General features: G+C 40.5%; 1 protein-coding gene across 1 annotated transcript in view; it reads right to left on the reverse strand.

Moving 5' to 3' along the window:
- LOC308512650 (disintegrin and metalloproteinase domain-containing protein 18-like) overlaps window positions 1-13,564 on the reverse strand; it is a gene marked incomplete at both ends in the record, with an annotated part of 78,852 nt that overhangs the window by 34,285 nt on the left and 31,003 nt on the right. The window contains 4 exons of the mRNA XM_081082250.1: window positions 2,505-2,703; window positions 4,750-4,845; window positions 8,938-9,121; window positions 11,236-11,372. Of these exons, the coding sequence (XP_080938376.1) occupies window positions 2,505-2,703; window positions 4,750-4,845; window positions 8,938-9,121; window positions 11,236-11,372 (616 nt within the window). The remainder of the gene's footprint in view (window positions 1-2,504; window positions 2,704-4,749; window positions 4,846-8,937; window positions 9,122-11,235; window positions 11,373-13,564) is intronic.

Raw genomic sequence — 13,564 nt, forward strand, 5'->3', positions numbered from 1 at the left:
TGCACATAAGATTATGACATTAATTAAAGTAACTCTCTTCAGTCTCCTAATCTAACTTTTATTTCCTTTGATGCTACAAACTGGATGATATTATTGTTGGTTGCCCACAGAACACATAGAATAGAAATCATATTCTATGAAGTATCTTTCTGACTATCTATAAACCAGCTATATGTCTGCTATTCTGTTCTTCCTTGTTATTAAAATAACTAGAGGCTTGGTGCATGAAATTTGTACACTTGGGGGTGGGGAGGCCCTCAGCCCAGCCTGCACCCTCTTGCAATCTGGTAGCCCTCTGGGGATGACTGACTGCCGGCTTAAGCCCGTTCCCCCAGGGGAGTGGGCCGAAGCCGGCAGTTGGACATTCTTAGTGCTGCTGTGCTGCTGTGCTGCTCTAGAGGCGGGAGAGGCTCTTGCTACCACCACTGTGCTCACCAGCCATAACCCCGGCTTCTGGCTGAGGGGTGCTCCCCCTGTGGGAGCGCAATGACCACCAGGGGACAGCTCATGCATTGAGTGTCTGCCCCCTGGTGGTCAGTGTGCATCATAGTGACTGGTCATTCAGCAGTTTAGTCGATTTGCATATTAGCCTTGTATTATATAGGATTTTATCTATCTTATTTCTAGCAGTCAAACACTACTATCTTGTGTTGTTGTTGTTTTAATTTATTTTTATTGATTTCAGAAACAGGAAGGACAGGGAAAGATAATTAGAAACATCAATGATGAGAGAGAATCATTGATCGGCTGCCTCCTGCCTGCATGACCCCCTACTGGGAACCAAGCCTGCAACCTGGGAATGTGCCCTGACTGGGAATCAAACTGGTGAACTCCTGGTTCATAGGTTGACACTCAACCACTGAGCCATGCCAGCCAGGCTGTTTTTAAAAATCTTGTAATACATACTGATGTCCGTCATCCTCTTGGGGTGGTTGACTAACCCCATGTGTAGCTTTGGAGCATAAGTAGCATGTTAGTGTGTGAACTGGGCCTCTTTTGTGCCTCATTGGGCCAAAATGCCTAGGCCTGGATATGTGTTCCTCTGGGAAGGTGGGTGAGGAGTGTCTGTGCAGCTGAGACAGTTCTGAAGGATGAAGCAGACCGCTGAAGAATAATGGCAACCGGAAGTATTCTCCTTGTCCACTACAGCTTATTTTTCTTTTAGCATTCTTTTTTTTAAAAAATTTATTTTATTGATTTTTTACAGAGAGGAAGGGAGAGAGATAGAGAGTTAGAAACATCGATGAGAGAGAAACATCGATCAGCTGCCTCCCGCACATTTCCTACTGGGGATGTGCCCACAACCCAGGTACATGCCCTGGACCGGAATCGAACCCGGGACCTTTCAGTCCGCAGGTCGGTGCTCTATCCACTGAGCCAAACCGGTTTTGGCAGCATTCTTTTTTATTTAAACTTTAAACTACGCTTAAGTGAAAGAATTTTTATATTGCTTTGTGTTTACATATTCACTGTCTTTATCTCTTCATCATAAGCTCCATGAGTACATTAACCATGTGACTATGTTCCTCTTGTTGAAAATTACCAACTCCCTGCACATACACATTCAGTATATATATTTTTAGTGGAAAAATATGATTAATTAAACGTCTATAATTCCTTTAAAGGTATAAATTAACTTAAAGCAAAATTTAAATTAAACTATTTGTTAATTCATATAACATATATTAGACTGATTTAGAACAACCTTCTATATATAGTTTTTGGTAAAATAAGAACAACAAACAATGCTGACCAGAGGAAAAGGAAAGTGGTGGAATGTGAAAGGGGAAAAAAAGGGAGGAACGGAGAGAGACTTGACTTTGGGTAGTGAACACACAGTGCAGTATATAGATGGTGTTTTATTGAGTTGCACACTTAAAATCAGTATAGTTTTATTAACCAAGTCACTCCACTAAATGTAATTAAAAAAAGAAAGAAAAATGCTTGCTCTAGATAGGAACCAAATAAATGAATAAAATAGGAATGAACTGCATCACAAGATCAAAATTTTGATCTATTTGGGTAAGTTTTGTGGAGAGATCAGAGCATATATAGGAGGAGTAAACACACATGAAAGGCTAAATCTTACCTAAACATCTTTATTTTAATTAGAACTAAAAATATGTCAAATGTCAACTTACTTATTTCTGGGTTGAATATTTATTTCTTTGTTAAAATAAAAGTATGCCCTTATTATAGTAAAAATTCAGGATTTACTGACTTGCCATTCTAAGCTCCATGTAAATTAGGAGTTGTAAACACAATTTTTACCCTGGTAGTTAATAACCAAATACAAAAATCAAACCGTGAGAAAAAATAGTACAATACTATCCTGGGAAAACCTCAAACATTTCTACAAAAAATAACCTTCTTTAATTCAAATTTAGTTTTTACTGAGATTGTGATTCAGGTTTTTCCACTTCTTGAGTTATGTGACATGTATTTTATCTTATAGAGGGATCCAATTTTGAAGTAAAATATATATATACAAGAAAGAGCAACACCTTTTCCAAATATGTTGGCACACTGATAATCAGTAGTTTGGCATCGTCCCTTATAGCAAAATGCAGTTCCCAAACCGCACACATGGCCATTCAATGCGTAAGTGTCAGGAACACAATCACTGTAAGTTCCATTGCAGTACTCTGTAAAATCACACTCTTGATCGGCACTCTTTCTACATGGAGTGCCTGCTACTGATATCTAAGAGAAAACCGAAAAAGAATATCATGATCTGTAAATGACTATCTTCAATTATTTACTGGAGAGTTTTATCAGATTAAATATGCCTGATCAATGATACTTGAGGGAGTCACAGAGTTAGGTAACCAAGGCAGTTAGTTCTCAGAAGGAAATAGTAGGTACAGTACCAGTGTTCATTATGAAGACTGTCTCAAAAGAATACTTTGCAAACTGCTTTGTGTTCTACTTTGAGAGGTAATGACAGAAAATTAATATTTACTAGGTGTTTTGTCACCAAAAAAGGATTTATTTGGGAAAGAGAATGGATTGCAACCCAGCACCTGCAGACATGACAAGCCAGGTGCACACACTTTACCCAGTAAGACAAATTGGAGAGGTATTTATCCAAAGGAAGAGGAAGTTAAGGGAAAGTTAAAGCCATAGAGCTTTATAATGAGCATAGAGCTCTTTCTAGAGAGTTTGTTCTCGCATAGTCTTGCGAATATGTACAAGACGTCAAAAGCCTTAGCTCCTAACATAGAAACTCCGGACTGATTATATTTTCTTTTTTAAATTTTTAAATGTTTTAAAATATTTGTGAAAGTATTACAGATATACTCTTTTTCCCCCATTGACCTTGTCTAGCTTGCCCCTGTCCCTGCCCCAGGCCTTCACCACCCCATTGTCTGAGTCCATGGGTTATGCATATTATATACACTATTCAGCAACAAAAGAGCAGTGAACTGATAAACACCACAATGTGATAGAATCTCGAATGTTTTATACGAAGATGCCTAATGACAATGTTTACACATATTATATGATTAATTTATGTTATATTCTTGCAAAATCAAAATTAGAGGTGTGGAAAACAGATCTGTAGTTATCAGATTTCATTATAATAGTTTCATTATTGCCAACAGTTCTATGGGTGAAGGTATGGATTAACTACAAAAGGACACAGGGATTTTTGGAAAGTGATATTGAAATCTCCCATCCCTTGATTGTGGTGCTAGTTACAAGACTGAATATGTTTACAATAATAACTTAGAAGTATTCACTAAAATAACTTTTCTTTAAGACATTGTATCTTAATTTAAAACATGGGTAAAAATAGATGAAATATTTATGATACAATTTATCAGAATTGGAATTATAAAATATTTTTCATTATGGCACTTTTTTATTCAAACATATATCTTGAAATATCATATTAGTGAATGTATATTTAGCTTGCACTTATTAACTCTTGCACATATAAAGTAATTTATGTAACCATTCCAATACTAATAAATATTAAATTTGCCTTTATGAGTTGCTATTGCCAACAGTCCTGTAATTAATATTTTCCCCTCAGCTTTCCATACATGTGTATGATTTTAGAATAGATACATAAATAAAAGACATAATGATGGTAATCACTTAATTTGATAACTTATACTCTATTCAAAGATATGAAAATATTCATAAAGAAATTATAGAAATTCAAAATTCCATGAACAATATCCAAAAATATCTGTTCCCACTCCTTAGCCAATATCTGACATTGCTAAATTTAAGATTGCTATTTGGATGTCTGCTTTATGATACAGCATTATTATTTTTATTTAGGTTTACCTTAGTTTCTGAAAAAGAGCAATGTACACATTAAACAATTGTATTTACATTGTTGTAAATTGCCTGGGCCCTCTATTTGCCTCTCTCTCTCTCTCTCTCTCTCTCTCTCTCTCTCTCTCTCTCTCTCTCTCTGTTAATAATTTACTATTTATTTGACTTTATAATTTTCTTGATTTGAGTTTTTGGCATAGTAATGTATATTTATTCTACTCTTTGTATGATTAATTTAGAAGATAGTAAACTGTGTTTTCAACACAAGAGAATAATCAGTACCAATCTGAGATGCCTTCTTTATTTCACAGAAGTTTTCTTTACATGCGTGTGGTTATTTATGCATTATTTTGTTCCACTGAATTAATTTGACATTCTTTCATCAATTCTACATTAATTCAATAACATAGCTTGCTATTATCACATTCAATTCCCTTTTAATAAATATTGGAAACTTACCTGACATTCTGGTGTACAGCATAGTCCAGAACCACATTTTACTGAGCCTTTTAGTTTACATGTGTTATAATCACAGCACTTCTTAAACTGACATTCCTAAAATCTCAGAAGAAAAAAATATTATTCTAGTTCAGCCATTTAACAGCTCTTTTTTCTTAATCTCAACTTCTATTTAAAACTCTTCCGGGTTCAATTTTTCAATTATGCACTATATTCTAACCAAGAATATCCAAAGGCATATCCAACTATAAGAACTAAATAAATAACATCTAAAACAACAATTGATCAATGATATTAGTAAAATGTTTGATAGTTGAGTATTTATAATCTACACTAATAAAAGACAAACAAGCAAATTGACCATACCTTCACTATGCCTTAAGCCACACCCACCAGCCAATCGGAGTGACTATATGCAAATTAACCCAACCAAGATGGCGACCAAAAACCACGGAACTGGAGCAAGCAGGAGGCTTGGTTGCCCCATTGATGGCTCTGAGCTCCATTCAAAGCAACAAAGTTTCAATAATAGAAGGTAAATAAACCCCAGATACCCGCTTTCAGCCAGCCATGGCCATGGGCTGGAACGAGCAGGCTACAAAGTTTCAATTATAGAAGGTAAATAAATACCAGAATAAAAAAAAGAAAGAAAGAAAAGAGAGGCTGGGAGCTTCTGTTGCTGTGGGGGGGGGGGGGTAGCTTGGCCAGCCTGAAAATGGCCCTCAGCCCCTCACCCAGACTGGCCAGACACCCCAGTGGGGACCCCCCCACCCTAAAGGGGGTTTGGCCAGGCTGAAAACAGCCATCAGCCCCTCACACAGGCTGGCCAAACCTTCATGGGGTGAGGGTCCCTATGGGGGGGGGGGGCTTGACTAGCCTGCAAACAGCCATCAGCCCCTCACCCAGGCTGGCCAGGCACCCCAGGGGTCCCCACCCTGATCCGGGACACCCTTCAGGGCAACCAATAGGCCCCCACCCAAGCACCAGGCTTCTATCCTATATAGTAAAAGGGTAATATGCAAACTGACCATAACAGCAGAACGACTGGGAATGACTGGTCACTATGACACACACTGACCACCAGGGGGCAAACGCTCAATGCAGGAGCTGCCCCCTGGTGGTCAGTGAGTTCCAGAGGGGGAACTCTGCTCAACCACAAGCCAGGCTGATGGCTGCCAGTACAGCGGTGGTGGTGGGAGCCTCTCCCGCCTCCTCAGCAGCGCTAAGGATGTGTGACTGCAGCTTAGGCCTGCTCCCCACTGGCAAGTGGACATCCCCCGAGGGCCTCCAGGCTGCCAGTGAGATGTCTGACTGCCAGCTTGGGCCCGATCCCCCAGGGAGAGGGCCTAAGCCAGCAGGTGGACATCCTCTGAGGGGTCCCAGACTGCAAGAGGGAATAGGCCAGGCTGAGGGACCCCCTCCACCTCCCAAGTACACAAATTTTTGTGCACTGGGCCTTTAGTTATTAATAAATTGGTAAGTAACTAAGTTGGTAATTAATTTAACTGCCAACATGGAAATATATCTTTGGGGAGAAAAAGGGTGAGTTTTCAAAAGAACACTTTCCCCTATTGCCTTTTTAGTAATTTGTTTACTAAAATTTCCCTTTGTGAATAAAATTAGTAGAGGTAGACAATATATATAATAAAAATATATTTAGTATATTAACCCTGTGTTATTTTTTACTATAATGAAATAAATAAAACAGGAAATGTCAATACATGTATATTTTTACTAGGTAAAATGGCAGTCAATTGTCATTGAAATTAGATAATTACAATGATGTTAAAAAACTATTTTTCCATGTAAATGCATTTATTTATAAAATTTTGAAGCATTATTATAATCTAAACACTTTTTTATAATTTACTATTTGTTAGAATATTAATATGTTGGCAGCACATTTTAGATGTCTTTACTTATTTCATCATTAAGTATAAAATCTCAGGACAGTAATTTGATTTTGTCTTTTTTAACTTAAAACCATATAAATGTTTTAAAACTTATTTGTTATTAAAGTATAGTCAACATACACTATCATAACTGTTTTAGTCATACAACATAGTGATTTGACATATACCATCATATGTGATCACCATAATAAATCTAGTAATTTTCTATCACCATACATGATTGTTACAATATAGACTATTTTTCCTATCTACATCCCCATGTTATTTTGGGGGAATAGAGATAGTTAAAACAATTTTAATAGTATGTAAACAAGTGGTAGTCAGTTATTTTTGTAGGTCAACACAAAGTGAAGTAACTTATGGGGAGTAATCATGGAAAAATTTTATTATATTTAAGTAGAGGGGGATTGTTAAATATTATACATTAATGATATTAAAGTAGACAAAATATGTAGTCTTATATGTTGAAAATAGCATGCTTTGAATATTTGGTTGATGGAACTATAGTAGCCTGGATATCTATATTTAGAAGTGAGCAAATAGAAAATTGAAAATATAGGAACATTGTGAATGAAGAAGACAGAAATATTATAATGTTTTGACATTCTTGCAAACCACAAGAGATAGAAAAATGTGAACCAAATTCAGGAAAAGTTTGTAGAGAAAAAAGAGAGTGAGGTCATATGAGTTAGACATTAAATTGTGTAGAAAAATGAATTTATTTAGCTTATATATTTAAAAGCTCTCTGCTGGGATAATCAGGAACAATGTGTGCAAACCAGGTTCCCATGACTAATCTTTGCAATTGAAGAGGTGTGGGAAAGTGATATCTAATTTGTCCCCATTTTCATATCTTAGTTCTATGTTGAATATATAATACTAGACACTCAGTGCACAAAAATTGTGCACTTGGGGAGGGTGTCCCTCAACCTAGCCTGTGCCCTCTTACAGTCTGGGACCCCTCGGGGGATGACCACCTGCTGGCTTAGGCCCACTCCCCGGGGGATTGGGCCTAAGCTGGCAGTCAGACATCACTCTGGAAGCCCGGGAGCCCTCGGGGGATGTTCACTTGCCAGAAGGGAGCAGGCCTAAGCTGCAGTCTGACATCCTTAGTGCTGCTGAGGAGGTGGGAGAGGCTCCAACCACCAAAGCTGTACTGGCAGCCGTCAGCCTGGTTTGTGGTTGAGCAGAGCTCCACCTGTGGGAGCGCACTGACCACCAGGGGGCAGCTCCTGCATTGAGCATCTGCCCCGTGATGGTCAGTGTGTGTCATAGTGACCAGTCATTCCCAGTCGTTCTGCTGTTAGGGTCAGTTTACATATTACCCTTCTATTATATAGGATAGAGGCCTGGTGCATGGTTGGAGGCCGGCTGGTTTTCCCTGAAGGGTGTCCCGGATCAGGGTGGGGGTCCCCCTGGGGTGCCTGGCCAGCCTTGGTGAGGGGCTGATGGGTATTCGCAGGCTGGTCACACCCCTTCATGGTGGGGGTCTCCACTGGGGTTCCTGGCCATCCTGTGTGAGGGGCTGATGGCTGTTTGCAGGATGGCCACACTCCCTTTAAGGTGGGGGGGTCCCCGCTTGGGTGCCTGGTCATTCTCAGTGAGGGGCTGAGGGCTGTTTTCAGGCTGGCCACACTCCCTTTAAGGTGGGGGGGTCCCCGCTTGGGTGCCTGGTCATTCTCGGTGAGGGGCTGAGGGCTGTTTTCAGTCTGGCCAAACCCCCCCAGTGACAGAAGCTCTCATTCTCTCCTTTTTTCTTTATTTTTTTATTCTGGGATTTATTTACCTTCTATAATTGAAACTTTGTAGCCTTGAGAGGAGCTCAGAGCAGGCCAGGGTGGGCGGAATGGAAGCTTGGCTTCCTCCATTGCCAGGGACAACCCAAGCCTCCTGCTCGCTCCAACTCTGTGGCCACAGCCCGCTTAAAGCAGGTATCTGGGGTTTATTTATCTTCTATAATTGAAACTTTGTTGCTTTGATTGGAGCTCAGAGCCGGCCGTGGCAGATGGGAAGCTTAGCTTCCTCCATCATTGGGGCAACCAAGCCTCCTATTTGCTCCAGCTCCGTGGTTGCTGGTCGCCATCTTGGGTTAATTTGCATATAGTCACTCTGATTGTCTGGTTGGCATGGCTTAAGGCATAGTGAAGGTATGGTCAATTTGCATGTTTGTCTTTTATTAGTGTAGATATTTTCATATATAATCCCATATATACCAAGATAATCACTTATTAGAAACACAAGAAATTGTGCTCCAATTTCAATCTTTGTTACTCACCTCTTCACTTCCACAGTCACATTCTTCATTAAGTTCCAAAATCCCATTACCACACACTGATTGATTTTTATATAATGGTTGCAAATTTGGAAATTTTTGAAGACATTTAGCATCAAATATTGAAACAAGATATCTATAGTCATGCATGCTACAGTTGCTAAAAATCTTTACACCATTGGAACCCCTAAAATGAAATTACTCAGGTTAATAAAACCACATCTAAACAATACTCCACATATAATGACATGCATTGCAAGATAGCTCAAATGAAAAACTTGTACCGTAGCAGAGATTAAAGTCAACCAAGATTAAATTTTAACTTATCATTGCTTGTCTTTAACATTGTAAAATTACATAAAAGATGTATCATCCCAAGAAAAAAAATATGGTATAATAGTTAAATCTATCTATTATCTATCTATCTGTCCATACCTACATACATCATTTACGTTTCTCTCCACCTGATATGCTCTTCTCTTCTATACACAAAACTTCCTCTCTTATTTCAGTCAGAGGTTTGCTCAAATATTACTTTCTAAAGAGGTCTTTCTTAACAACATCATCTAAAACTAGTGACCCGGTGCACAGATTCATGCACATTGAAAGGAAATTAATTAGAAGGTGGCCAGCAGGGCAGGACTGGGCAAGAAGGGCCAGACACACCCTGGAGCAAACCTCCCGTGGCTTTTCCCCAGCATCTGTGGAGCAAGTGAGGTCCCTCCAGCAGGTGGGGTCCTTGGCCTGGCCTGGGGAGATTGGGATGAAACCAGCTCTCCAACAACCCCCAAGGGGTCCCAGAATTGCTGTTGTACAGGAAGTGAAATGCAAACGCAAGTGTGCAGTAAACCAGATTCAGGCCAACAGTGCCTCAGCAACAACTTAACCCATGGCTGAAGGTGGAATTGCATGGCCCTGAAAGGAATTGGCTTGCTCCTCTGCTAGGCAGCTCATGAGTTGAGCTTCTGCCCCCTGGTGGTCAGTGTGCACCATAGCGACTAGTGGGATGGGGGAGGGATACTTAGCATATTAGCCTTTTATATATATAGACTAGAGGCCCGGTGTATAAAAATTTGTGCACTTGAGGGGGTCCCTCAGCCCGGCCTGTGCCCTCTCATAGTCTGGGGCCCCTCGGGGGATGATGACCTGCTGGTTTAGGCCCTCTCCTCTGGGGATTGGGCCTAAGCTGGCAGTCAGACATCCCTCTGGCAGCCTGGGAGCCTTTGGGTGATGTCCACTTGCCGGTGGGGAGCAGTCCTCAGCTGCAGTCGGATATCCTTAGTGATGAGGAGGCGGGAGAGGCTCCCACCACCACCGCTGTACTGGCCAGCCATCAGTCTGGCTTGTCACTGAGCAGAGCTCCCCCTCTGGAACTCACTGGCCATCAGGGGGCAGCTCCTGCATTGAGCGTCTGCCCCCTGGTGGTCATTGTGTGTGATAGTGACCAATCATTCCCAGTCATTCTGCTGTTAGGGTCAATTGGCATATCACCCTTTTATTATATAAGATAGAGGCCTGGTATAAGGGTGGGGGCCACCTGGTTTGCACTGAAGGGTGTCCCAGATCAGGGTTAGCGTCCTGCTGGGGTGCCTGGCCAGCCTGGGTGAGGGGCTGATGGTTCTTTGCAGGCTGGCCACAGCCCCTTCAGGGTGGGGGTCCCTGCTGGGGTGCCTGGCCAGTCTGGGTGAGGGGCTGATGGCTGTTTGCAGGCTGGCCAAGCCCCCCAGTGAGGATTCTTACCCCATGAGGTTGTGGCCATCTTGGGTGAGGGGCTGATGGCTGCTTGCAGGCTGGCCACAGCCCCCAGCCACCCAAGATCCCAGTGGAGGCTTGCTGGAAGCAGGTATCTGGGATTTATTTATCTTCTATAATTGAAACTTTATTGCCTTGAGTGGAGGCCAGAGCCAGCCAGGGCAGGCGGGAAGCTTGGCTTCCTCCATCGCTGGGGCAACCAAGCCCCCTGCTTGCTCCAGCTCTGTGGGTTAATTTGCATATAGTTGCTCTGATTGGCTGGTGGGCATGGCTTGGGGCATAGTGGAGGTGTTGTCAATTTGCATGTTACTCTTTTATTATATTAGATTATGTCCCCTCATACACTCTAATTCCCTTCAGTGGGATTTAGCACTTTCTGGAGTTTTGTATCACTTCGACAAATTTGTTACTGTGATATCTGATCATGTACAGCAGACCTTTCCTATTTTTGATGTGGAGTTGAACATAAAGAATAAAACATTCATCTCATCTGTAAACAACCTCACAAATATGTACTGTGAAATTAATTAGGAATAAAAAATGGCTTACACTGCTTCATGGTTCATTATGCATGTAGCTCTTGGACAAGAACACTCATTGGTGTTATTATATGTTAGTCCTATTTTAAGGCCAAGTAATTGAGCTATAATAACTGAAAATCCTTCCAAAGTTATTGCATCTGTATACTATAATAAAGAATATTGAAGAGAAAACCACTTTATAAGAAGAAAACAAAAGTAGGTAATAATACATTTTATTCCTATGAAAATTTATATTTGATAACTTCTTTTCAGCATATTTTATAACACTTTATTTTGATATGTCATTGATATGAGTATTCATACTAGTTAATTAATTATGAAACATAATATTATGTAAAACTACCAATATTCTCTGATTTAAAAACTGACATACCCAAATTCTGTAGACTTACCCACTTAGAAATCTGATGCAATCAATATAAAACACATTGGGCCAACCAGCATGGCTCAGTGGTTGAGAGTAGACCTATGAACCAAAGGGTCATGGTTCGATTCTGGTCAGGTTATATGCCCAGGTTGCAGGCTCAATCCCCAGTGTGGGGCAGGCAGGAGGCGGCAGCTAATCAATGATTCTCTCTCATCATTGATATTTCTATCTCTCTCTTCCTTTCCCTTACTCTCTAAAATCAATACAAATATATTTTAAAAATTATATAAAACACATTTATCTCTCTCATTAAAGCAATTCATCTAATTAATGAATATTAGTTAATTCAACATACACACCTGTCAAGTACTATGATAGAAGATACGACTATAGTTGCATTAAAAAAAAGACTGTGCTCACACCTGAATCTTATCCTATACAATAAGAGAGGAATATGCTAATTAGCCATTACACCCTGAGGCGTAACAACCAAGCCCCTCATGACCAGATCACGGATCAGCAGGAGGGTGGAACAGCAAGGTACAGCTGGCTTCGGAGAGCTACCGGAGGGGGCAGGGCAGCAAGCTATGAGGGAGGAGGGGATGGGGGAGGGGGAGAGCTACAGGAGGGCGGGGCAGTGGGCAGAGAGCTATAGGAGGGTGGCAGTGACCTATTGGCTCACGGATTCGTGCACAGGGCTACTAGTATTATAGAAGAGGAGAAAGACAATAAACAGGAAATTCACAACAAACTTTCCAAGTATAAAGAGATAATGAGAAGTACTCTGAAGGAATAGAAGTGTTCCCATAGAGAATTTTGAGAAGGAGTATAACTATTTAGTTAAGGTAATGAGAAACATGTGTATGTGGAATTGATATTTAGGCTGAGCTACAAAGCTTGGAAAATGATCCAGCAATATAATGGGGGTAGGGTGTTTATATGAGAACCTATTCAAAGGTTGTAGTATAATGAATGAAGTAAAGAAATAACAGAAGTTAGCCCTATCCAATTTGGCTCAGTGGATAGAGCATTGGTCTGTTGACTGGAGGGTCCTGGGTTCAATTTTGGTGAAGGGCGTGTACCACTGTTTGAGGCTCAATCCCTGGCCCTGATTAGGGCACATGCAGGAGGCTACTCACTGATGTCTCTCTCACATCGATGTTTCTCTCTCTGTCTCTCCCCCTCCCTTCAACTCTATTTAAAAATCAATGGAAAAATATCCTTGAGTGAGGATTAACAAACAAACTACCACTAAAAGGAATAACAGAAGTTAGAGATATAGGGAAAGCCATGGTAAAACGATTAGGAATGAGAACTTATTAAAAAAGGTTGATTGCAGTGCATATTATTTTATTTTGATAAACTGATACCTTTCTCATCCCTTTAATGATTACAAGCACAATCCTTAAACTTCCCTAATTTTTCCACATCAATTGAAATGTATACTAACATTTAAGTAACTCATATCTAAAAGGGAAAAAGATTGTGTGTACATATGTGCCTGTATGTGAATGAAAACATGGGATATCACCTAGGAAAGTAGAAAAATGAATTAACAGGCTTCCTGTTATTCTATAAGATTTAAGCTTGAAAGAAAGAGGAGCATTTCAGTATCAGAATCGGATGGAAGGTTAAAGCCAGAACAGAACACAGATGCTCAACCAACTGAGCCCCTGACCTTGGCAGCACAGTGGTTTTCTTTGGTGAGGGAGGTCCGTGGAAGGAGGCGTGATTCATGGGTGTCTTCGGAAGTGTCGATAATATTTTATTTCTTGATCTCTGTGATGTTTGTACCTATGTATTAACTGTGTTATATACTATGAGGACTTGTGCAATGTTCCCTCTATCTGATGCACTTCAGTAAAGCTTAGAAATGAACATGAAGTTATGTGCCAGGAGGAAAAGTTAAAAAAATGAGAAAGAGGATTCAAGGGGTCTAGTTTATGCAAGGAACTGTTTAATTTTATTC

Source organism: Myotis nattereri, assembly GCF_964212035.1.
Source record: "Myotis nattereri genome assembly, chromosome: 2".
Taxonomy (NCBI): Eukaryota; Metazoa; Chordata; class Mammalia; order Chiroptera; family Vespertilionidae; genus Myotis; species Myotis nattereri.